This window comes from Desmodus rotundus, chromosome 4 (assembly GCF_022682495.2).
Source record: "Desmodus rotundus isolate HL8 chromosome 4, HLdesRot8A.1, whole genome shotgun sequence".
NCBI classification, from domain to species: Eukaryota; Metazoa; Chordata; class Mammalia; order Chiroptera; family Phyllostomidae; genus Desmodus; species Desmodus rotundus.
This window is the reverse complement of record NC_071390.1, coordinates 53,428,632-53,455,869: the sequence shown is the minus strand read 5'-3', so window position 1 is coordinate 53,455,869 and position 27,238 is coordinate 53,428,632. Positions and strand designations below refer to the sequence as shown.

General features: G+C 38.8%; 1 protein-coding gene across 11 annotated transcripts in view; it reads right to left on the bottom strand.

The window, feature by feature from the left end:
- The window catches only part of KAT6B (lysine acetyltransferase 6B), a 182,622-nt gene that overhangs the window by 38,346 nt on the left and 117,038 nt on the right, over window positions 1–27,238 (bottom strand). For 5 of the 11 annotated variants that reach the window (XM_053922608.2, XM_053922604.2, XM_053922603.2 and 2 more), the window contains exons 5-12: window positions 20,520–20,635; window positions 20,199–20,280; window positions 17,385–17,517; window positions 13,012–13,943; window positions 11,917–12,038; window positions 10,266–10,381; window positions 8,209–8,350; window positions 484–645 (exon numbers count right to left, since the gene is read on the bottom strand). In XM_053922608.2, coding sequence (XP_053778583.1) covers window positions 484–645; window positions 8,209–8,350; window positions 10,266–10,381; window positions 11,917–12,038; window positions 13,012–13,943; window positions 17,385–17,517; window positions 20,199–20,280; window positions 20,520–20,635 — 1,805 coding nt within the window. The remainder of the gene's footprint in view (window positions 1–483; window positions 646–8,208; window positions 8,351–10,265; window positions 10,382–11,916; window positions 12,039–13,011; window positions 13,944–17,384; window positions 17,518–20,198; window positions 20,281–20,519; window positions 20,636–27,238) is intronic. The other 6 variants (XM_053922612.2, XM_053922610.2, XM_053922611.2 and 3 more) reach the window with 2 other exon arrangements.

Below are 27,238 nucleotides of genomic sequence, written 5' to 3'. Positions count from 1 at the left end.
TAACAGATGAAAGAATAAAACCAGTCACTATATCAGTTTGACTATCCAAATGCCCATGTTCCAATTCACTGAGATACTGATGACCACAGAGGGAATGCACTGGGTATGAATGAGAACTACCTCTCAAATGCTACATTACACTGAAACCTTCATGTTGACGCCTCTTAGGGGGAAAAAGGAAATAGCCTTAACATTTAGAAAATCAAAGATGCTAAATGGTCTGTAAGCAGCAATTATAACATTATACGGACACTGATAATCAGGAGAGCAAACAGTGCTGAGGTCCTTTGAACACCTCCTAGGCACAAAGTTTATTGTTGTTGTTGTTTTTTAATGAGCTCTGAACAAGAACCCGAGCTTTTGAGGAACATGTGTCACTTATTCAAATTAAAGTTATAAAAAAGCTCGCCCTATTCAAAGCATTGGGCTCTACCAAAAACGTTCTGAAAAAGAAAACAAAGGTCACACTGGCTCTTGTTTTACCTTAGAGAAGTATCCAACCAGATGACAGCCCTTTTCATCATTTTTTGTTAGGACATAAAAAAGGAATGGCTCGACATCATAATACAGCGTTTTGTGGTCCAGGAAGAGCTTGGCTAACAAGCAAAGGTTTTGGCAATAAATTTTGCTCATATTTCCATCAACCTAGCAAAGAGAAACAGACAACATTATTTAACATAGAAATACCACTCAATCTAAAATTGCTTTTATAGGGTATTTGGCAAGGATATAGTTTTATTTCCCAAATCCCAAACTAAGAGATTAAAACACTCCATTAAACAAGTATAAAGTTAAACAGAAAATAAGTGTCACTTGGCAAATCAGAATTCCACTTTTTCTCCTAAGTCAGGGTAAATATAAGATAGCTTAAGTTTCTCTTTAAGCTACCTGAAGAAAGGCCAAACCACTAACAAAGGAGTATTTTTTATTTGCAATTTATTATGAGTAAAAAATGATCAGGCATGACCTCTCTGCTTCAACCAAGTAAACCTGAATTAAAGACATGGAAACAAATCAAAATACTGTTCAAGTAAGTTAAACTTTATGTTGTTTTCAAAAGGGCTTCACATAAAAATAAAATAAATGAACTGTATTACTCTGATTCTTCACAAGTGAGGATTAGCAAAAGAGGCTTCTTCCATTTTGGTTTTATCCCAAGCATCATTTCAAATATAATTGGAAAAGATAAAATTTCTATGTTGGGAATACTTACAGAGAAAGTGAGATGAATTTCAGCCTACAATAAGTACCATGATTACAGTCTACTTCTCTTCAAAATAAAAGAGTCAAGCTGTGATACTGATGGCTATAGACAGGAGGCTAAGCACAGATGCCAATTTCTTTGATCAAATGTAGTTGCTTGTTGAAAACAGAAATCAGAGCAGATTCAAGAAGAATTTCCCCAGCACTTTTCTTAGGGGAAATGGGTATTTGCTAACCAGAGCTCTTTAACAATGAACTTGACTGTTCTTGAGTCTCCTGTGGACCATAAAGGTTCTCATATTGCACAAATTATTTTTAGACTTCATATAACTATTTCCCTTGGATAAAACCTAGGTCCCATACATAGCAACATAATCAAATATGGGCAACGGGCACAGAGGATACAATTCTCTCTTTAATTAAAGAAAGGTTTGATGTATTTGGGAGTATGGTCCTTTTGGAAATGGTAGTGCATTACAAAAAGGACAAAGACGTATCTGTGAAGCAGAAAAACAGAGAGGACAATGCCGAAGCAAAATCTTACCAGTTGTGAAAGGTGTAATATAGCATGCTTTCAAGAGTGATAGATAAAGAGAAGACAGGAAGGTAGTAATCTGTGTTTATTCTTTATTTATTTTATAAGATACTTAGGAAACTAGTAAGAAAAGTTGCCTACAGGGTTTCCTATAAGTATTACCGTAACTTATAGAATTGGGAACTTGGTCCTTATTCAATTTCTTCAATTATATTTTTGTTATTTTTTCAAATAAATTTTATTGATTATGCTATTACAGTTGTCCCATTTTTCCCCTTTGCCCTGCATCCCTCTCCCACCTGCATCCCCTCCCCCACCTTTAGCTCATCTCCATGGGTCATACATATAAATTCTTTGGCTTCTACATTTCCTATACTATTCTTAACCTCCCCCTGTCTATTTTGAAACTACCATTCATGCTACTTATTCTCTGTACCTTCCCTGCATTCCTCCCCTCCTTCTATCCCTCCCCGCTAATAACCCTCCATGTGATCACCATTTCTGTGGTTCTGTTCCTGTTCTAGTTTTTTGCTTAGTTTGTGTTTGTTTTTTGGGGTTCTGTTGTCGATAGCTCTGAGTTGGTTGTCATTCTACTGTTCATATTTTTGATCATTTTCTTTTTCTTAGACAAGTCCCTTTAACGTTTCATATAACAAGGGCTTGGTGATGATGAACTCCTTGAACTTGACCTTATCTGGGAAGCACTTTATCTGCCCTTCCATTCTAAATGATAGCTTTGCTGGACACAGTAATCTTGGATGTAGGTCCTTGCCTTTCGTGACTTCAAATACTTCTTTCCAGCCTCTTCTGGCCTGTAAGGTTTCTTTTGAGAAACCAGCTGACAGCCTTATGGGAACTCCTTTGTAGGTAACGGTCTCCTTTTCTCTTGCTGCTTCTAAGATGTTCTCCTTATTTTTAATCTTGGGTAATGTAATTATGATGTGCCTTGGTGTGTTCCTCCTTGGGTCCAACTTCTTTGGGACTCTCTGAGCTTCCGAGACTTCCTGGAAGTCTATATTCTTTGCCAGATTGGGGAAATCCTCCTTCATTATTTTTTCAAATAAGTTTTCAATATCCTGTTCTTCCTCTTCTCCTTCTTGAACCCCTATGATTCAGATGTTTGAATGTTTAAAGTTGTCCCAGAGGTCCCTAAGCCTCTGCTCATTTTTTTGAATTCTTGTTTCTTCATTCTGTTCTGGTTGAATGTTTCTTTCTTCCTTCTGCTCCAAATCATTGCTTTCAGTACTGGTTTCCTTCCTGTCACTGTTGGTTCCCTGTACATTTTCCTTTATTTCATTTTGCATAGCCTTCACTTCTTCCTCTATTTTTTGACCATACTCAACCATTTCTGTGAGCATCCTGATTATCAGTGTTTTGAACTCTGCATCTGATAGGCTGGCTATCTCTTCATCACTTAGTTCTGTTTTTGGAACTTTGATCTGTTCTTTCATCTGGGCCATATTTTTTTTGTCTCTCATAACAGGTGTGCCTGTTATGTACTCAGGGGCGGAGCCTTAGGTATTCACCAGGGTGGGACAATCCACGTTGCTGTGTTGTGGCACTGTATGTGGGGGAGGGGTCCAAGACGGAACAATGTCACTTGCTCAGCTCTTGGCTGGCTTTCAGTCACTTCCTCTGCTACCCAGAAGTAAATTGGGCCCTTCTGGTGCTGATTCCTGGGTGGGTACAGTCTAGGACCCTGTGGATCTCTCCAGTGAACTCTCCTGTGATGCTGAGAGTTTCTCCCACTTCCTCAACCCCCACAGGTTTTTTCAATCACAGGTTTTGAGGCTTTATTTCCCTGCGCTAGAGCCCTAGGTTGTGCAGTCTGTCTCTCTCCCCAGTTGTTCCTCCTGGTTTATCTGCATGCAAATGTGGGAAAGCCCGGTCCACCAGCCACCACCTCACCTCAAGTCCTCTCCCCCCCGGCTGCCTGCCTCTGCCCCTCCTACCTTTCTGGATGAATGTTTCTTTTACTCTTTGGTTGTCAAGACTTCCATACAGTTCACTTTTCTGGGAGTTCTGGTTTATTTTGTTTTTAAATTGGGTGTTGTCCTTCTTTTGGTTGTGTGAGGAGGCAGAATATATCTACCTATACCTTCATCTTGGCCAGAAGTCCCATTTTTGTTAATTTTTTAAAATTATATTTTATTGATCATGGTAGTATAATTGTCCTGATTTTTCCCCCTTTGCCCCCCACCTCCACCCAGCATCCCTCACTCCCTCAGGCAATCCCCCCACCATTGTTCATGTCCATGGGTCATTTCTATAAGTTCTTTGGCTACTCCATTTCTTGTACTGTACTGTACATCCCCATGGCTATTCTGTAACTACCTATTTGTACTTCTTAATCCCCTCACCTCTTCAGCCACCCTCCCCGCCCCCCCCATCTGGCAACCACCAAAATGCTCTCTGTACCCATGATTCTGTCTCTGTTCTTCTTGTTTGCTTTTTTTTTTTTAGATTCAATTGTTGGTAGATACATATTTTTGCCATTTTATTGTTCTTATTTTCATCTTCTTTTTCTTAAAGATGTCCCTTTAACATTTCATACAATAATGGTTTGGTGATGATGAACTTTAGTTTTTTCTTGTCTGGGAAACTCTTTATCTGCCCTTCGATTCTAAATGACAGCTTTGCTGGGTAGAGCAATCTTGGATGTAGGTTCTTGCTTTTCATGACTTTAAATATTTCTTGCCAATCCCTTCTGGCCTGCAAAGTTTCTTTTGAGAAATCAGCTGACAGTCTTGTAGGAACTCTCCTGTAGGTAATTTAACTATTTTTCTCTTGCTGCTTTTTTGATTCTTTTCTTTAACCTTTGACATTTTAATTATGATGTGTCTTGGAGTGGGCCTCTTTACATCCATCTTGTTTGGGACTCTCTGTGCTTCCTGGACTTGCATGTCTATATCTTTTACCAAATTAGGGAGGTTTTCTTTCATTCTTTTAAATAGATTTCCAATGTCTTGCTCCTTCTCTTCTCTTTCTGCCACCCCTATGATGCAAATGATGGAACTTGAAGTTGTCCCAGAGGCAGCTTATACTACCCTTACTTTTTTGGATTCCTTTTTCTTCTTCTTGTTCTGATTGGTTGTTTTTTGCTTCCTTATGTTCTAAATTATTGACTTGATTCTCGGCTTTATCCACTCTATTGTTTCCCTGTAAATTGTTCTTTATTTCAATTATTGAATCCTTTATTCTCACTGGATCTTTTTTATGTTGCTGAAGTCCTCACTAAGATCCTTGAGCATCCTTATAACCAGTGTTTTGAACTCTGCAAATAATAGATTGCTTATGTCCATTTCCTTTAACTCTCTTTCTGGGGTTCTGATCCATTCTTTCATTTGGGCCATGTTTCTTTGTCTCCTCATTTTTTCAGGCTCCCTGTGTTTGTTTCTATGTGTTAGGTAGAGCGGCCATGACTCCTAGCAAGTGTGGCCTAATGTAGTAGGTGTTCTGTAGGGTCCAGTGGCACAGCCTCCCCTATCACCTAAGCTGGGTACTAAGGTGCACCCTGTGGGATGAGTACACCCTGCTCTTTTAGTTGAACCTTGGTTGCTGCTGGCAGATCAATGGGAAGGATTAATCCAGGTCAATGAGCTGCAACGACTGACTGTGACCACTGACCACCAACCTCCACCCTCCATGGAGGATCAGCCATACAGGGGCAGTCCAGGGTCAGCCCCCACCTGTGCTTTGCCCAGGGCTACCCTTCCTGAACTAAAAAGCAATTTGAGATGGCTGCTACTTGTGCTGGGCCTGGAGATTCCCAGGTGAAACCAATCTGTGAATCTAGGCTGGCTGCTGCTAGAGCTGGGCCTGGGGCTAACTGGGGTCAGCTATTGCTTGAGAGGATTTAGAAGTTGTGCAGTTTGAGCCCAGATCAGCCATTCATATGGAAAAGCAGCTTGGGTGGGCCTGTAAGTTTGGTAGGATGGAGTCTCTGAGGATCTCCAAGGCAGGTCAAACAGTGTTATATGGATTGATCTCTCCATAAGATATGGTACCAGCCTCCAGGCTCTGTGGCTCTGGGAAGGAAGGGCTCAGAAAAGGGACAATGGCCTTTGCTCACCCCGATGCCAGAAACTTCAGGCCAGCATGCTTCTGGTGCCCTTTAAGCTGCCACCCTGGCACTGAAGCTCAGAAGGAGTGAGTCTGAGTAGGTGAGTCTGTGTGTGAGTTCTTTAAGAGGAACTGCTTGGTGCTCCAGAAGTTTTTTCCACCAATTCAATCCCCACTGGTTTTTGCAGCCAGGAGTTGCGGCGATTTGTCTTTCTGGGACTGGAACCCTGGGCTGGGACTCCTCACTCCTGGGATTTCCCTCCTGAATTTTTATCCATGTGCGGTGGCACATGGGTGTGAAACAAACACATTCTGCATCTGCGCCCCTCCTACCAGTCTGATGGATGCAGTTTCTTTAATTCTGTAGTTGTCAGACTTCCATTCAACTCGATTTCTGACAGTTGTGAGAGATGGTTGTTCTACATTTTAGTTGTAATTCTGATGTGCTTGTGCAAGCAGGCAAGCCATGTCTGCCTACGCTGCCATCTTGACTGGAATTCTTCCTTCAATTATTTTTATAAATAAATTTTACAGACCTGCTTCTGACTTCCTCCCTCTCATCTCTGTGTATTCCAAAAGCACCTGCCCTGAAATAGCGGACCGTTCCCACCAGCCTGACAGGACTAATTCTCTTACTCTTAAGAAAACTCTCCTGGATTTATGAAAACTTCAGCCCCACAGGCAGATTCACGGTAACTTACTTAACAATGACTTAAAAGCCAACAACTGTTCTGTCTTTCAGGGAAACAATGAGACAGTAATTTCATTTTATTTTGGTTAAAAGAAAGGATCCCAGGCACTAAGGAAAGAGCCAATGGGAAAGTTGAACATGAGTTAAACCTCAACTGAGAACAGCTCTGCAGTCTCAACTGGTTGGGGCTGGCTGGGTGACACCCCAAGACTAACAACAGGAAGGACAATCAACTTGCATTAGGCTTTCCCCCTAGCTCAGCTGTCCTCACTTGGTGGGATTTTGCCCCCCAAAAGACATGGGATATAAACAGAGACATTTCCGTTAGCACTGGAGGGGGTGCTGGTATTATTGGCATTCTGTGGTAGAGGCCAGGGATGCTGCTAAACACCCTAAAATTCATAAGACAGCCCCCTGCAACAAAAAGCATCCAGCTTGAAATATGAAGAGTGCCCAAGTTGAGAAACTCTGTGCCTATGCTTCGGTAAGCACTGACATTCACTGTTCTCAGCAACAATACCCTTCTTTCTCTAGGCTTGCCAAACGAGCCTGCTAAAACCAGGAAGAGGGCCTTTAAAATCCATAAGACACAGCTGGAGTTAGCTGCATTCTCTGATCAGTCTTAGGAAAACGTGGGCCCAAGCTTGTCTGAGAGGGGGAGGCCGATCCATGACAGAAACCTATGCATGACCCTCCTTATATTAAATATAATGCAAGACATTATAGACCAGAAATAAAGAGAAACATGGGACAGAATAATAAGTTTCAGTCTGAACAATTCAGAAAAAGAGAATCCTAAAGTAAAACTGTATTTCAGATTTAAAAATATCACGTTTACTGTGCAAGGAAGGCTTGCTCTGAGCACCCAGGAATGGAAATGCACCAAAATGGGTAACAGAGAAAAAAATAAAGCAGGGCGATGGAAATGCTCAACTGGAGTGCAGAGAATAAAGGAAAGAAAGAAGCCCTGTGAATAGGCAATACCAGGAAAGAAAGGCATGGTCTCCTCAAAGTACAACTCTCTCAGCTAAATCGGATCCCTTAAACTGACAGTAGAGGATGATTAAACAATGAAATGACATAGAGGCAAAAACCTTCTGCTACTAAATCAATTCTGAGAACACAAAATGTTGTCAAGAACCCACAGTGACAGACACATAGTCACAAGGGGTTCCTGTGAACAGCAGAGTTCTCCAGGGGTGGCCGTCCACCCAGATGAGGGGTGGCAGGGGGGCTGAGGGTGTCCAACATCTGCTGGGGTCTCACCAAAAGGATTATCAACTCTGCCAAGAAATGACGGAAACACAGGTGTTTGTGTATTGAGGAGATATGTACAGCTGCTCAATTCCCGGAAAGAGTGAGCACCTGCCAGACACTGGCTGGAGCTGCGGAACACAGCTAATGTCTCCTGCCAAGGGAGAGAGAATTTACAAAGCGATGAGGAGATCATAAATCCACTGGTGAATATATCTGGTGCAGACAGAGATTTGGGGGAAGACAAAAAAAGTTAGTATGATAAAGTAGGAATTTATTATCTGTCTAAATGGTTCCTTAATATGGTTAAACATTCCAAACCATGGAGATATTTTAAAGAACAGTCTGAATTTCAATGTCACAACTGAATATACTTTACACCTTCTACAAAGAATTCAGTATATAGTCAACAACTGGACACACTAAGTTTCAAAAGCTGAGTTTTTTATTTACACATGCTTACCTCAAATACTGAAAGGTCTTTCCTTCGGTAAATTTCATTTGCTGGAGGATGAAACCATCCACATTTCTTTGAGTGTCGTAACAAAATGTTTTTACTTTTCATATATTTAAGACAGAATTCACACAGGTAAAGCTTTGGTAATCTGTTAAAATTTTAAAATCAAAGAGTCTTTCAGGTTAATTATTCTGTTCAGGAGGAAAATAATATTGTTCAATTTTCTCTAAGTCGTAGAAAGGCTGTATAATAGCACTTGAAAAAAGTAGTTAAAAAAAAAAGAATGTACAAACCTTATATTATTTTTCAACATAATATTTGTTGCCTTAAGTTTGTGAACAAATCATTTGTTTCCTTAGAAATGTCCTAAAGAAAGGAAGGTTTTTGGAACCGAAACCACTACTGTAAAAGCCAACATCCTGTCAGGTGGCCATGCGTACTTATCAAATTTCAGATTTAACGTCATATTTCAACAGTGTATGTGCTAAGTGGTGTAACTATAATAATCTTTTACTCAGAAAGAAGCGATTATTTTAAAAAATAATCTCCATACTTATAAGCCTGAAGAGTCCTGGTATAAAGCTGTTCCCACTTCTACTTAAGGATGACATAACTTTGAAGTTATTATCATAGTTCCATATGGTCTAAAGCAGTAAGTGTAGGGAAGTCAAAAGATCTTGTTTGTTTCTACCAATTCTGCTCCTTTGAGTAACATTAGACAAACAGATTTCTTTCCCCTGCTGACTTTTTCTCCTCCTTAAAAGCTGTAACATATTTTGCCCTAACCTGCCTGGAACAGTTGGTTGAGTATGGTCCTGCAAAGTAAAGAGTGGTTGGTTCGATTCCTGGTCACGGCCCATGGCTGGGTTGTGGGTTGGGTGCCCAGGCAGGGCACGTGTGAGAGGCAAGAGATCAATACTTCTCTCCCCTTTTCTCTCTCCCTCCCTCCTCTCTAAAAATAAGAACTTAAAAAAGTTATAACATATTTCACTTGTACTCTATCACACTTAAGTGGATGTTTAGAAGCACTTTCGAGGTCTTTGGGGTATAAGAGGGAAGAGAAATATTTTTGAGGAGAGTTAGGTACAAACTTAGATAAAAATAATTTCAAATCTTGGACTTGTATGCAAATCTTATTGGAAGCTCACAGAACACAATGACATGATTACCCGTGCAAATTAAAAGCTCATTGTGGTTTAAAAAAAAATTGTTCAAGAGCACAGAGACAAGTGACATAACCTGGAAAGAGAAATCAAGACTCCTGACAGTTTGCCACTTAACTTCTAGAACACCCTCTCCATTCTCTCCAGTTAGATGATTGGCCCACATGGTTGGAAAAAGGACAATATTTATTATAAACAAAAAGCAAGAGTGTGATTACCAGAAACTTTACAGGCTAAAAAAATTGAGAAGATACTAATAAAGTGTACCCTGATGTACTTGAAGAAGAAATCTGCTCTCATGATACCCATTTTAAAATACATTAGTTCAGGACAATCTTCCAATGAATCTTAGTTCAAGACAAATGAAAAGTCTAGTACCATTACTTTCTCTTCACGTTTAACCAGTTAGTCACAGATGGCTTTAAAGATTTGGGGAACGGTCTCTTAAGGATATCCAGAATGACCTACATTCTCCCATTTTTCCTTCTTTTGCTACATTTCAGTAAAAAACTTGAAAATAAAATGCCCAAAATCATAGATGAAACTAATTACTTTTCTAAACTTACTAGGAAAATGGCAACTGAGGAGAAACTACCAAATATTTTACAATGGCTATTTTGTTTCATATACAAATAACACTTACCCAATTAACCAAAGGGAGAAAGCATGGTCTAGAAGTTAAGGCAAAATTCACAATGCCTGTGTGCCTAAGGAGTGGTTAGGAGCTTACATAGAACAGTGAATATTATTAAAAAGACACTGGTAAAAGTAATAGTTTTGGAAGCACCTACTATCAAAATTTATGTTCTGAAGATAAGAAATAACTGCTTTAGAATCAAGATTCTTCCTTCCTCACATGTATGACATTAAAGTTATGTACCTGCAGGCTTATTCCATTACCTTGCATATTCCTGTGGGTAAGGCGAGGAGTACCAGGTTTGGATTTCGTATTTTCCAAATTCTATTACAGAAGGGTACCGGCCACAGTCTTCCACTCCACTTTCACATTCTATCTTCTGTCAGAGAGAAAGAAAAGAAGTAAAATGTAAGTATTAGAAGAGGATCTCTTCCCTTACATTTTTGTTCTTTCACCACTATCAAAACCAGAACCCTAACCTCAATTATGAATTTTCATGTTTTTGAAAACACATTACAGGCCTTGTGAAATAATAATCAACTTTGCATAAGATTTATATATAAACAAACTCATACCCTAAAAAAGGGTATCAGCAAGATAGGATGATGTAAATATAAATGTCTATTGAACTGAACTCAATAATCTGTTGCAATATATTGAAACTGAGGAAATTAAAAGATGATGAGGTTATTATATAGACTTTTACATTCCGCTGCTCCTCCGTGAAGTAACATTTATTCCGATTGTAATTAAGTAATCAACTGTGAAGTCTGCAGTTTCATACCTGTCCTCTCCTCCTCCCCTTACTCCTGTGCAGTAAGCTATACAAGGTTAAGAGCTTCGTCTGTCTGATTCCCTGGGGTATTCCGAGTCTAGCACAGTGCCTGACACAGACAAGAAATGTTCTTTAAACGAAACAGCCAGTATTAGCATGTTGGAGAGAGAGGGCTTTAGACTTAACAGTACCTTTCGGATAATGGCCTGCTGTTCATCCTGTTTATCTATGAATGTCGGAAGTGGGCTTAAAAAACGGTTGTATTTGAGGACTTAAAATCTCAAAACTGGGGACAGTTTTGACATTTATCGTAGCCAAAGGAAAAACAATACAAAGCATACTGCAGGGGCAGAATTAGGAATGGAAATACTCAATAGTCCCTAAAATAGAAACCATCAAAGTACTTAGCCCAAAGGGCTGCTACTAAAAATAAAGTTTAAGAGCCTATAGATCCCGTCCCCTCCTAAAAAAGGAAGTGAGGTAGGGTAGGGAGTTCATCCCTGAGTATTGTGCCAACTGAATGTGGTCTACTGACATAAAAAATTCATAATCCGTAATAAATTTCTCTTTGAGAAATCCAACAGCCTTATCTTTCAATGTTTTGGTGACAACAGCTAAGTAGAGTTAATATTTTAAGTGGAATAATTTTAAAAAATTACTGGACAATAAAAAAAAGTGACTATAACTGATCATACAACACAATATTGCTTTTATCAATGCCAAAGAGTTAAAATTAGGAGACATTTTTCATGTGGCTGGCCATCTGTGTTGGCAGAAGCAGTGGTAAATTTAAAAGTGATGTTCTCCTTTTTGTTAATGATTTTAAATTGCTATTTTCTACATTTGAGCAAAAATAATCAGAAGTCTACTCCTTCACAACTAGAAGGTGTTTTTCAAAATCTGCCTCAACTACTGCTACTCTGATCTCGTCTGTGAGACCAGCGGAGCGGTTACCACCTTTTAAGAATACAGACGACTCTGAAAGCACAGTCAACAAAAATGATCATGGTCACAGGTAAAGAACCACAAAGCAGCTCGAGGGGAAGTCTCTATAAAATCCAATCAGTAATTTCATAATAAACATATCTTGAAAAGTCACATATTATCCTTGGTATGAAAATATGGTGTCCTGGCCTTACCTCCCAAGAAAGTTCCTGGGCTTGTTTAAAAACATCCAAATCCTCTTCAGTAACAGTATCCTTGTTTCCAATCACATTTATATCTGTACTTTCTTGTTTGATGCTTATTTTGATTTCGGTATCTGTCATTTAAAACCAGCAAAAAGTGTATTCACTGACTTGAATCGCGAATAACTACTGTATATTACCAAAACGGCACCGAATTAGCACAGTGGGCAAATAGGGATTTTTTAAAAAAGCTTTACAAGCCTTTACAGATAAGCACTGCTCAAAGATCCAGCAGTATCCTTTCCCTGCTGCACCCAAATTTTTATTTGAATAATCACTGTCATCTTCTTATAGCGTCAATAAATAAATGAGGGAAAGTAAGAGCAACAAGAAGCAAAATCAGATTTTTCAGCCAAGATTAGAAGTCTAGTTAAAGAATTCCCATTACCACTTTCGGGATAATAAAATCTACCATTTTTCCAAACGACACATTTTTGATTTTTTGTTTTATAAAGGGTGGCAAATGTAATGGGCCAATTTGTTAAATGAACTTATGAAATCAGTTTTCTCCCTAAAGTGAATACACACACAGACACACTCACACCCAAAAGCACACCTCACAGAAGCACAGATCAGGCTTTGCTGAGAGGAAGCAGGATGAACTTTGTCATGAGAAAGCGATGGAGCAGAGGGGCCCGAGGAGCTGAGATCCCCCTGCCGGAGGCACTGACAGCGCACGGCCACACAGCACTGCGGCTGAAGAGGCGGCATGGGAAAGGACACGGCAGAGCGTGACAGTGGCTACTCATGCGGGACTACAAAGCCATAAGCAACGCTATGGAGGCATCTGGGGGTCCTAGTGTCGCTACGAATGGAAATAAATAATAAGAGGTGGGAGAGTATTAGTTGGAAAAAACAACATTTTGGAGGTTTAGTCAGCATTAGAAAAAGGTCAAAGTTTCACTGTTTCTGTATGAAAGTGAAGTGAGAACAAGAGAAATAGCTAAGACCTATGTGAAAAATAGGTATTGATTTATTTATTTTTTTCGGGGTTGGGGAGAAAGGGATGGGACGCAGATTTGGTTGGAGCTTTGACCTTTTGCTTACCATCATCCTGATCAGGTTTAATCCTTCCGTCTGTCAAGCTCCCCTTCCCTGGTGAGGGGGTCCCCATCTGAGGGGTCACTTTATATTTTAATCTGCCTAGCATCCTGTGCTTTTTAAGGAAAGTTGTTCGCTTGAAGTGAGCAATTGCTTTAAAAATACGTCCTCTAGCCATCCCCCAGCTAGAGGAGGAGGAGTGAGAAATAAACCTACTTCTAATATCTCTTTTTCCAAAGAAATGAGCTTTAGATTTTGCTGTGGAAGATAATTCAGTTTTACGACGCATACGTTTGGGCGGTGCATAACTTGGGTGTCCCTTTTTTCGAGACTGTCCCTGAGTGGTATAGATATGAGAAAGTCCGTCAAAGAGTGCCTTCAACTGGCTATTACTGGTAAGGCTGCTAAAGGAGGGCACACTGGACTGGCTGGAAGAGCTCTGGGGGGAGGTAGAAGAGGTGGAAGTGCTGGACTTTTGTGAACTGGGGCTCTGACCAGAGATGGGGGCTGGGGGTGGAAGTGAAGAAGGTGGAGGTTTTAGCTTTTGTGTGGTACCTGTAGCCAACACATGAGAAGTGCATGACTGTTTCTGAGAGACCTTTTTCCTTGGACGATAGTGCTTTGAAAAGTCTATTATTTCACCTCGTGATCTGCGACCATCAGGTGATGGTGTAAAAAACTTAGTAAGGCCATCAATGAGCCCTTTGGTTTTCTTGTTAACTTTAAGTGTAGAGGCAGAAATGTAGGTGGAGGTGGTGGTGATTTTGGTGGTGGCACCAGGCCGAGTGGGGTCTGTAACAGCCAATCTGCTGCTTGAGTCCTTCCCAGATGCAGCATGACCAGATGAAGGTGTGGTACAGACTTTAGTCTTTTGACCCCTACCAGGTGACCCCCTTCCTGTGAATGCATTCATGGATCCTTCATCACTGGTTACAGACCTAGGCAAAAATTTAGAGAATAGTATCAGCATTTAAGAATAGAATTATAAAGGTATCTAAAACAAATTTATAGCAACTAGATGCATTCAATGTGCTTAAACTTAAGAAATTGAATTGCAACCCTAAGAACTGTTTTTATATATCTAAAGCAAATTTATAGCAAGTAGATGCATTTAATGTGCTTAAGCTTAAGAAACTGAATTGCAATCCTAAGAACTGGCTTCATGCGTGTGCCTCCACCTAGATGTTTTTCTGTTGCAACAGTCAGCAACAACTACATTTGCCTGTTACTATCCTCCCAGGGCCCATCCAACAGGTACTGGAAGAATCCATGTGTACCCAAGGGCAATGGATACAAGTAAGAAAATTTTTTTAGACACTGAAAGAATACCCAATGCTTTCATTATAACTAAATAAGAATGTTACCCTGGTGTTATCGTAATTATGATTTCCTGATTTGTCTTTTTAAAAATATTAAACAAAATAAGTCGTATTATCTAGAAGCAAAAGAATCATCTTATTGAATCTCTAGTTAGAAGCAATTTTAACTCAACTGGAAAATTTATATAAATAGAATTTTGTTATATCTATAAATTAGTAGTCTTTTTTGTTTTTTAAAGAAAATACTAAAAGATACCCTCTTCCTCTCAGCAGTTTATGCTTAGGATGAGAAGATAACCAATAATACTCTCTAAGTAAAGAAGACAACTAATTACAGTACAAAATATTGCTGAAAAAAGGACAACAATAGCAAAAAACTGAAGAAATGATTAAAGAAAAGCTACAGCAGGTCAGACATGACATGGAAAGTCTGGTGAAGCAGCAGCACATTTACCATGGTCATTATCAGACACTTGGCGTCAGAATCGTTATACACTCGTTCTGACTGCTATTTCAGCTCATTCGGTGCTGGCTCTGCCTATACAGCTGTGCAGTCCACAGAGACTGCAGGTCACGCCACCAACACAGCTGCTTATAGTCAACGCAGCTGTGTGCCTTCACCTCAGACTAGAGAGTGGAAAGCTACCCATTTTGCAGCAGAATTTTACACAATGAAACATCTGCACGTGAATTATGGCTGTGCTAGGGCCCAAAAATGCACTTCAAAAAATTATCAATTTAGCTGAAGGCTAATAATGAAGAAATGGAAGCCCGAAAATGATATGATATAAAATTACAAAAATATCTTAATTAATTACAAATTGAAGAGCACATTTTTGGGGTCATCTTGTACATAAAGATTTAATGAACAATTTCAGCAGTCAGCAGAAGGGGAGGCTGGTGCAGATCAACTAACTGGATGAGCTACCAGGCTTATCTGGGGCAGCTAAACCACCAGAAGCTTTTTGCCTGACTCCGCCTACTCAGCCAAATCAGGTTAATGCTGAAGATCTCTAATGTCACGGTGAGGGCCACCTATAAACATCTCAACCAGGCTAATATGTTTCACATTACAACGTGGCATTTGGACTGTATCTAAAATCGATTGCCCAGAAAGGATAATATACTTATACAGCATGTACAAAGGAATACTCCCTAGAGTGTCTTAAAAATTCCTAAGCTCAAAGGACAATTTTGGACAAACAAAAAGTTAGGATTGGTGCCAGATGCAATTTTCAGCTGTGTCCTTTGTTTAGAAAGTTTATACCCCAATTTGGTTCTTTTTAATTGGGCCCTAAGGATACAGTCCCATTTCAAGAACAATGCTTACAGAGGATGAATGCAAAAACATATAATTTCTACTTCAAATGACACTAATATGAAAGATTTTATTCATAAATACATTTCATGTTTGCCTCCAGAAATTAACAAAAATTCCATTTAAAAATGAAATCACCAGTTAAAGGGTTTTCATAAAGATTCACAGAAAACTCTAGAAAAGATCATACATTTTCTATTTCTCGGATGATATAGAGGCAGGAAGATACTGTTTTTCTGAAAGCAGGTTATTTAGTGAATTGCTTCAGATAAAATTAGGGGAGAAAAGAGTGAGCAAGTAAGATATCTGGTGTTTGTGCAGGGCATATGAAGAATACCTATTCATTTTTACATCACAGTGACCCTTTAAGAGCCAGGCAATGGTCTTATTGATAGACCTGCTTCAGATATGCAGGTCTTCTGATTCCATTTCTAAATACCCTACTTAATGTTGATAGTCAAAGCCCTGGGTGGGAGGGAGGGTGTTGGGAGGATGGATGAAAAAGGTAAAGGGATTATGAAGTACAAATTGGGTCCTGGCTGGGTGGCTCCGTTGGTTGAAGCATCATCCCGTACACCAAAAGGTTTCCAGTTCGATCCCCAGTCAGAGCACACATCTAGGTTGTGGGTTTGATCTCTGGTCAGGGCATGTACAAGTGGCAACTGATTAATGCTTCTCTCACGTCAATGTTTCTCTCTCTGCTCCTCACCCCAGCCCCCCCCCCAAAAAAACAATAAACATATCCTCAGGTGGGGATTAAAAAAAGGTACAAATTGGTTGTTACAGAACAGTCATGGGAATGTAAAGTATAGCAAGAATATAGTCAGTAATATTTCGAATAACTATGTATGGTGTCAGCTGGGTGTGAGATCTATCAGGATGACCATTTAGTAAGTTATGTAATGTCTAATCACTGGGGTGCACACCTTGAACTAATATAATAATGTATGTCACCTGTAATTGAAAAATAAAAAATATGTATTTAAAAGAAAATATACCTCTGCTCTATAAAAACACATGAATCCACTTCTTATCTTTTCTCTACCTTTCCAAGTAACTCCTGCTAACGTTCTACTGGGCTTTCATGCACAACAACGTGGCAAAGGCTAGTGGAAGTGGGGCTATCACGGCAGACCTGCAGGCCACAGCACACTGTTGCTTTTGTGGGCGCTGTATGCCTGCACACATATGCACATGCCAAACGGTCCTGCCTAACTCTTTGGAGGCAAACATGATGACAGTCATTTGCAGGTTTCTCAGAAGGTCGTATTTCATAAAAGGGACCTTTAAAAGTTATAATACTAAGTTAGCACCAGAAAAAAGAACTATTTTTTAAAAACATCATCTGGAGCAACAAAAGAGATTCACTTAGACAAATCCCTCTCTTGTTTTAAAATCCCCATATAAATATTCATGTATTTAAGCTCCTGTAATGCTCAGCCAGTAACAAAGTAGCTGAACGACTGTTTTAAGTTCTTATATTCTGCTTCCATCCCGCAGCTTGAAAATGTCACTTCACATCACAGATACTGCCAACAGAAGACCCCAAAATGCCAATTGTAATTAAAAATGTTATTTTCAAACAAATTCCCACAGCTTATATACATAAAAGGAGAAATATTCCCCATCCCTTGAGTTTGTAAAAAATGATGGGAAAAAGTTCATGGAACCTAAGGGGGTGATAATCACCTATATTTTAAAGCACAACATAAAGTATTCTTTTTGATAAAATCTCAACCTACAACAATCGTTGCTTTAATTTATTTTTCGGTCGTCCAATGGGTTTTGCATATCGTCGTTTTATTTGTGCAGCTTTCTCATGAAGTAGTTTTCTTCCCTTTTTCTTTGGTCTGCAGACTTGGCAAATCCACATCCCTGAATTAATACATATATGAAAAAATATTTTAATGTTTCATTTTAGGACAGGTATGAAATATAAGCTATAGCTGGAAAATAAAAGCTGCCCGAGGATGCCTCTATACAGAATGTAACTCCAAAAGGTACATGGTTCCCTTCTGTCAGTCTCTTCAGGAAGCCATCATTAAAGGTCAATTTCCCCATCAAGGTGGTGAGAACAGAGGGCAGCCCCTGTCTCAGAACCTTTCCATAAGGCTTTCCCAACATGCCACAAAGCCTCCCTCCACTACCTAAACACACATGGAAAACCGATCCTGTCAGATACTATAGATCTGATTTGAGGAAGACATTTTCAAGTTAATCAGTTTTTAGAACATCTGAAAAAAATTTATCTTATCATCTCTTTCTGGAATTTTTCCATACTAAAAAAACTATCATATAAAATATTTAAATTAAAACTTAAACATTTTAAGTGGTATGGAGTTATAATAATTAAAACTATACATCTGGCAGAGGGAAAGAAGTCAACAGGTCACTGACAGACCAGAACACTGACGCCTACAGGAAAGGTTAGCGTTTCAAAAAGGTTTTATTTCAAATCAGAGGCAAATGGATAAAATGATTCAGTATGGCAATGGAACAAACAGCTGGTAGGTCTATCTGGTAGGAAAAATATTATTTCCTAACCTTTACAAAAAAAAAATTCTAGGCAAGTAAATATTATAACTTGAAAAAATTAAGTATTGTAAGTACCAGGAAAAATACATGGATATTTCTATCATCTAAAGCACTATTAACATTTAAGACTGAAGCCATAAAGAAAAAGATTATGGATTTAACTGCAATAAAAATATAAGAGCTTCTGCAAATAAAAAGAAAAAGTGAAAACTCCAACAGAAAAATAATTAATGGATAAAACAGGCACTTTACAAAGATGGTATACAAACAGCCACTAATCAAACACAAAAAATGTTCAATCTCACTACTTAAAGAAAAAAATTATCAGACATCTTTTTTCTATTATCAAATTGGTAATTTAAAATATTCAATAAGAACACAATTTCATTGAATGTTAAGACACTACTGACTTAAAGATGCATCTGATTTCAAAGATGTTGAAGTGTTTTTTTTTTAAGTGCGTCTTAGACTCGATATAATAAAGTAATGGTGAATGTTGGGCCTAACACAGGGAAGCAGGTGTTCTCATACACTGGTGGTCGGTCTGAACACTGATACAACCTTTCATGTACATGGCCTTTGATCCAGCAAGTCCTCCCCTAGGAATTTATCTTAAGGCAATAATTGTGGATGGAAAAATTGAAAACATTTGTAATGCTCACCATAGGGGATTGGTTAAATAAGTTATGGATTTTTTTATACGTGGGGTTGCAAAATCAAGTATGTTCAGGAACCAGCCAGGTATTACTACGTGTGACTAAAGCAAGCTAGAATGTAACACAACAAAGAGTAGTGAGATGGGGCGAATTGGAGCGTGCACACTTATCTAAAGAACTCAAATTCAAAAGTTAAAAAATATCGTACCAGCTCCTCTGTAATGCATTTGGAGAAGTCTTAAATATTTATATATAGCCAACAAAGCATATCTATGGCCCATAGTCATGGGGTCTGTCACCCCTGCTCTATATATGATGGAGTTCTATACACTCATTAAAAACTACATTTAGGAGAACATTCCTAAACATACATACAAACATGTGGAAATGCTGGAAGTTACGAAAACATACATAGAATGTTCTATTTCTTTTTAAAAGGGCATGTGGGGGCACAGAAGGAATTTCTAATTGATTGTTCTTTTTTACTCCTTTTTGTCAATTTGTGTTTTCTAAATCCTTCACAATGAAAATGTACAAACTTTTTAGTAAGAAGGCAAAGTTATTTTTAATGTTTAATATATTACAAAATGAGCCCTGATTGCTATGGCGGTCAGTTGGGTGTCGTTCCACAGAGCGAAGGTCACTGGTTCGATTCCCGGTTAGGGCACATGCCCAGGTTGTAGGCCTGGTCCCTGGTGGAGGTGCATGAGAGAGGCAACCAATCGATGTTTCTCTCCCTCTCTTTCTCCCTCCTTCCCCCTCTCTCTAAAAATAAATAAATAAAATCTTTAAAAAATATATATGCTTTTATATATAAATAAACAAAATGAGGAAAATGAGACTGAGCTAGGCTTACTTACACAATAGAGACCAACCCCCCGCCCCCCCAAAAAAAACCCCAAAACCAAAAAAACACCTTATCTTGTACAGATATATTCATATAAGATAGTTCAGATGCTCGGGTTCAAACTAGCAACTAAGGGTCAAGAAAATGGTGACAGCTCCTGCTCCATCACTGAAAACAGGTAATGTCTTACCTCTGAACACAGTACCAATAATATGGGGAGTTTTTGAAACTTTTGACCTACCTAATCTAAACTTACTCTAATAAAGAAATAGTTTCAGGACAGGAATGGTCTTTTTATCCCTGTATCTGAATTAGAGTCTCTATTATATATGTTACCTTCGAACTAAACACTTTTACATTCCTCTGGTCATAACCTGTGCCAAATCCGTAAGTACAAAGAAGGTGGGAGAGATGCAAAAGTGCTTAAGGAACCAGCATACCTCTGAGCTGTCAGAACAGCAGGACAAAGCTAACAAGTATGTAATAAAGCACATTTTAAATATGGTTTAAAAATTCACCTTTTGGCATTCTGGAAAGTGGGGGGTCACAGCACTCCATATGGAATCCTCTATCACAGGAGTCACAGAAAAGCATATTATCCTGTAATGTAACATATTAGAGACTAATTGAGACCGAAATCGACTGTAATAGGCCACAAATTCTTATATTATCCAATTAACAGTAATAAAATATAACAAAGGAGCGCTACGATTAATGTTGAAATTTGGCATCTGTACATTTAAAAGTTCAAAAGACTACAGCAACAATCTATAGAAAGTAAAAACCTTAACACTGGAAGCTAACAATTTACTTGCAGGAACACGGAGAGCTGTACTTACTGCATTTTTGCCTTGGATTCTGCACGCACTGCACGTCTTGCATTCGATGCACTGCCACCTTAAGGCCTTTACATTTGTTGTTAGTTCGGGACAAAATTTCAAACAGGATGGGTGTCCTATAAGCGTGAAAAGCAAATTGCTTTATGGAAATGGTGCCTTATATATTTCTAAACTCTCATTCCCTAATATTTAATAGATAGGGATAATACCAGCCCAAAACCTTAAGAACTTGAAAATACAAAAACAGAATCCAAATTATACTTTCCTTTCTGCCGTTTTCTGTATGTAACAGTGACTGTACAAATGTCTCCCCTAAGAGAAATTGGTAACTTATACCAATTCCAATCTCAAGTCTTGGAGAACTTGAAGATAACATATGCTTAGATTGTGTTCTCCCTCCTGTACCTCTGGGTAGTCTCCTGTCCTCAGAATCATCAACAGCCACCATTTACCCCACATTTTCTGGTCTGCCATACTGTGAGGGGAGGACCAAAGTTAAAGTAATGCCTGCTCTCTGTGTGTGATAGAATCATAAAACCTAAGTGTTTGCTAAATAAAAAATTGGGGCTGCTTAACATAACTACAAGTGCCAAAAAAAAAAAAAAAATCCAATAGCATACAAAGAATATCCCATTGCTGGAATATACAAAGAAGATACTGTTGCCATCTTGACCCTAGTCTGTTAATTTAAATTCTATAAGTAGGAACAGAAATAGTGAATTTGAATTTGAAAGTTAAGATGTTGAAAGATCCGGGTCAAATTGAATACACCAAGAAGCATACCCTCAGCAGGTTTCCCCCATTTTTATGAGTGTTCAGCTTTTCCATACTGTTTTGGGCACACTTTCCATCTGGCAGCTCTCCCTGCACAGAGGAAAACCCGAGACCCCGAGGGGCAGCACCTTTCAAGGAAGCCAGACAGGCTACACTCGATAATAAACAATAAATTCCTCCAAAAGGTTTGGGGAGTGTGAGCCTATATTTTTGAGAAGGCAATTCAGTTTAAAATCTGATGGTCTTTCATCATGTAAACCTGACATATCCAAACTTAATTTTATTTTTCTAAATCTGGTCTTAAAATAGTAAGAACACTGGTAAATCCCATGTGAAAGAACTTATAACCAAGCTGCAAAAGAAACCTGAGGGGTAATAAAAAAAAAAAAAAAGCAGATTCTGCAATTTCAAAACTGTTTTATAATTTCCTGACTTTGGCAGGCTCATTGTTTAAATATATACTTTGGGTTGCTGCCAAAAAGGTCCTCCTCCCTAAAGCTTAACAGGTGCTTCATAAAATTCCACCCACCAGGAGATTTAGCTTTTTGAAGTAAAGACATTCAAAATCAATCATCAATACTGTTAATAAAAGCATACTATTCCTGAGGCTTTTTTTTTTTAATTCTAAACATCTGTATTTAAGATGTTGAGCAAATAAAATGTTGTCATAGGAGTATGACTTCAGGCAGGAGAGACACCCAGGCAGATGCATTTAACCTATGACACCATTCTTTTACAAGGGCTTCTCTCATTCAAATAAATGCGGGGGAGTAGTTTAAATATATAAAAATGGTATCAATCACCTCTTTCTGCTCAGGAACAGCAAACAAAGACAACTTGCTTGTCGACTTTAAGAAGTATACTCTGAAGGAGGACGGAAGAGGTCTACTTTGATCAAGGTTTTCTCCCCCCTTATATAGTGAGGGGGGTAAAAACTCAGGTTTTAAAGAACAGCAATTTAAATTCCACCCTTAAAATGGGTCCCATCAGCTAAAAGTATACCATTTACTTCTTTTTTCCCCCTTTTATTACTTCCTGTAAGTCATACATCACTAGAACATATGACCTCAATTTCATGCCCTAAATTTTTCTCTACATTAAAATCTGCTTTTGTACTTTGTAGCTTAATATTCAGGAACTAAAGTAATTCACGTCATTTTATAGCTTACTATTCTCACAGATTCCTATGAAAAATACTTTTTGATAATTATGTATTTTAAAAATTAATGGATTTCGGCCACTTTCAATCAAGAGTACAGAATATTCTTCCTCTTATTTCACTCACTTCAAGCAATATTATATCTCAACCACTACCACTTAAGCTACACTATCAAATTCTAAAATCTTCAGCCTGTCTTTCCTTTAGGCAGTAATCTTACCTTTATTTAGTTCAAGAGAATTGGCCATAGATCCCTGACAGCTCTAAATTTGTATGATTCTGTAAGAGATGCTGAGGGATGAAGAAATACTTCCATTTTATTTTCTGATGGCTAACTTTAAAATACCAGAGTCTTGTTATACTAATACACAATCTCTAGTAATTAAATGTAGCACAACAATGCAATTGATAATGTAATTCCCCAGCTTTGATTTAGTCATTCTGCTCAACAATTTCCTTTAAAATTCAGGTTCTCTCTGCTGACACAAGTCATAATGGTGTCTTTCTGGAGATTGGTTTACTGTTGTGATTTGCAATTTATCAGATTTGAGACCATAATGTATATATTTATTCAGTCATTCATTCATTCTTATTACAAACATAGTAAGCTTTTAATAGTTGTATGTAGCAAAACCAAAGGAATACTGCTTAAAATTAAATAACTTCCTGACAATGAAACCACAAACCAGTAGAAATGGTTTCTGGAGGAAGTACTGTGGGAGGAGGAAACATGGATCCTGATGCAGACAGAGTACTGGCCCCGATTATGCCTGTGCCATAATCGCAGTGACTCATATACAGCACCTGATGTGGCAAGAGGGACTTTGCAGACGGGACTAAGGTACAGGCCTTGAGATAGGGAGATTATCCTGGATTATCTGGTTCGGATCACTGGATCACAAGTATTTAAAAGCAGAGAATCTTTCCCAGCTGGGTTAATGAGATGGGAAGAGGAGGGGTTCAAAGTGGGAGAAGGACTCCACTAAAACTTCGATAGCTTTGAAGATGGAAGAGGGTTGGGGGAAAGGGCAAGGCATATGGGTGGTCTCTAGGAGCAGGAATGTCATTTACTGACAACTGGCCAAAAAAAAAAAAAGGGTGGTGGTGCAAATTTCAGTCCTACAAACACAAGGAACTGAATTCTGTCAACAAGTCTGTGGGAATTCCCTATAGCAGCAATAGAAAACTAACAAAACTCAAACACTGGGTCTCTTGAACCAGCTATCTGACTGACCACCTGTCCATTTGAGACACAGTGAAAAAAAGAACACATGTTTCAGACCATGTAATCTAACAAAAAAGACCAGAGAAGAATTAAGCAAGAATTAGGATTAACACATGACAACAGGATGGTTCAAAGGTATGCAAGAATCTAGCAGGAGGTTAGACAAAGGCCTTCCTAAAGAAGAGACCCAAAGGATGAGTGAGCTTGGATGGGACCAGCGGTGGGGCAGGGTGGGAGAAGCTAGCATGTGCAGAGGGAGAGGAGAACATGTTACATTCAAGGAGAGGAAAGAGGTCCAATATAACTAGTACACATAACAGGTGACAGTGATGCGGAATACATTTAAAAGCACAATCCAGAAGAGTTTTGGGGGGAGATATTTTAAAATCTTGGATTTTTTTCCCCTAAGGGTAATTGGTAGTCACTAAAAAATTCTGTGACTACATTTACAATTTTAAAAGGTAACTAAGGCTGCAGATTTAGGTTGTTATAATAGCAGATCTGAGTTGATCTGGTGGGAGTGTGTGGGTATACTGAAGATGTAGCATACATATTAGTACACAAAACTCAATGGATTTTTGGTATGAAAGAATAAAATAAAGCATGGCTCCAAATTTCCGGCTGACGTATACCATTGGCTAAAATGGTAAATCCCTGAGGAGAAGCAAGATGTTGTATGTGTGCTGAGATTGCTGTTTGGTCGTTAACTTCGAGGAGCCTATGGGGCATCCAAATGGAGAAGCTACGGAGGCATTTACATATAAGGGTCTGGAGGTGAGAAGCTATGAAGCAAAGTAAAAAACGTGGTCAGAAGTCTAAAGAAACATTGAGGGGATGGGGAAAGGCCAAGGAGCTAACAAAAGTGTGGAAGGAATTGTAGAGAGAGAACACAGAGAATATGGTATTACAGAAGCCAGAGGAAAAAAACACTTCAAAGAAAAAGACTCTCGACAGGTCAAACATGGCTGAGAGGAGTATTTGGTGTGAACTGAAAGATGTCCATTAGATATTTGACAAAGACTAAACAGTGACCTTTAGATTTTGCTACACGGAGGCAACAAAGCCAGAGAGATTTCAGGTGTCCTCAGGGTGGACCGATACTTGACCACTTTAATGTACGAAGGTGATTTTTCTTACTCTCCCGGCTACATCACAGTAGCCTTTCTTTGTCTCCAGTTTCAATGAACTTCCACTTAGAATGATGCTGTAATTTTGAACTGTACACTTATCTTAGATTTGCTAATTTGAAAACACACAAGCATACAACTCATCTGTAAGTAAGATTTAACCACCCAGCAATCTGAGCAGCAGACACAAAATTTCATTTGGTATAATATCTAATACTTATGTGAAGCTAATTAAAGATAATTTGGTCTTAATGAGGCAAAGAGAATATAACAGTGTTAATTTCAAAGTAGGCTGATCCATGAAAGTCAAGTAAAATCACTTTCCAGTCCCAACATTCCCACAGACCAGAAGACTATTTGATGCTTCCCACATTCATATCAGTAGTTAGAATAATCCTTCGCATTTGTGGAATGGTTTATAGTTACTGATAATCTTCATGTCATTATCTCACTGGATCCTGACAACAGGCTTGTGGATACAGGGCACAGATGTTACCCTCTGCATTTTACAGATACGGAAAGCCACAGTTACACAGCTGGCAAGCAGAAGAGAAATGAAACACCACATTTGGGGCTCCTTGCACCATGCACCTCACCTGATATTTTTAATACCTCTAAACTTGAATCATTGTTTCAAAAGAACTTTTAGGAACAACACACACACACACATAGTTAAAGAAAACTGCTGATTTGTGGCACTGAGCCACCTTAAAAATAAAAAAAATTTCTAATTGTCTTTATGATGTAAGCAGAAGGAACCATTTATTACTCATGCCTATGAAATCCAAGCAGAGTCTAAATATGACATCATACAAATGGTACTTCAGATAGAGGCGGCTAAACACCGACAGGCACATATGGGAAACACATTTAAGAATAATCCTTCTTATGGGCTGCCATCTTTATTTCCGTTTCTTGGTTTTATACTGCTATGGGTATTTTTTTCACATAAACTCTTATAGTAGGGATTTCTTTGATCACTACAAACGGTCTCAATTCAATCCTAGAACCAATAGACTCTTCTGAGTATGAGACAGTGGCCATTTCCATAAGACCAACTAGGGGTACAAACCAATCTGTAACTCCCATTTGAGATTCTGGACTGCACCGTGACAATGGGCTCCCACCATTATTAGAGGGCACTGTTGAGCCATGCAAGCCACCTTATTCCTTTTTCCTGTAATAATCAAGAGGTCACAACAGAGCATTATAACTACAAGGTTCTCCCTAAGCTCTCTAAGAAGAACCATATTTTATTTTGATCCTTCTATTTAAAAACCACCAAATAACAACGTCCACTCACATCTGATCTACCAGAGAAGTAAATGTCTACAGCGCATGTCCCGGAATTAGGAACAATGGTTTTTTTGACTAACGTAGCTAAATCCAGACTGGCACAGCACTCGAGGGAAGATTAAATGAACCTCAACAGGAGAGCCGGATACCATTGCAGAGTCCAGAGAAGCACTCTGAGCCATCCTTTATCCCAAACAAAGGAAGATGATGACCCCAGGGCTTGAATTTCTGCCGTGACCTATACCTCAGCTCTGAAGCCTCTGGCTCTTTCTACCTGATGGGAGGGGAAAAAACTGACTTACAAAATGACTCTAGCTATGTACGGCTTCTAGACAGTATCCTCAGTCCTTTCTTCTCCATTTGTTAAAAAAGAAAACAAGAGAGTATTTTTGAAAAGAGAAAACATAACACTACACCTACAACCCTAGAAAAGTAAGAAGCTTTACGGGGGAAAAAATTTCAGTGACCTCTAAGTATAAGGGAGATCAAGCCTCTCCTTTGGCAGGTCTTCAAACCTGGGAAAGACGAAGGGAGATTGATTACATCAGAAAATCTAAGATCTACCTGTTTAGAATTACACCTTTATACCCTGTGAAGGAGGCCTTGAAGTTATGATCTAGAAGATAATGATCTCGAATTCCTTATCAACTCAAGTAAGTGTATCACCAGAGGTAAGGAAATATATAAAAGGAACTTTTCTTCCCACACTTAAGAGCGTCTTTAACCTGTCTAAGCACCCAGATGCATACTCATGAAATACAACAGTGAAGGGTGTATTTAAAGTACCACCTTAAAAACCACAAAGGGTAGACCCTAGACAAGTGAACACCACTGAATTGATCAGGCAGTTAAACAAAAGAATAATTCACTCAGAATGAGTCTCGTGAGAAAACCCAAAAGATAACTACAGAGTCAGAACTGATGAGTGAGGCACTACCTCACCAGGATAAAAGAGGGAGATTGTAGGGTTGAAATTTATTAAACTGAACATACAGATAATGTTTCCCTGCCCTTTTGTCACTACCCATGATAACAGGGGCAGGTAAAAGAATTTTAATGAATCTGTAAAGCCCATCAAAAAGACTGTCAGAATGCATTTCTCAAGCAGAGTTTGAAATGTCTTATTTCCAAGGCTCTT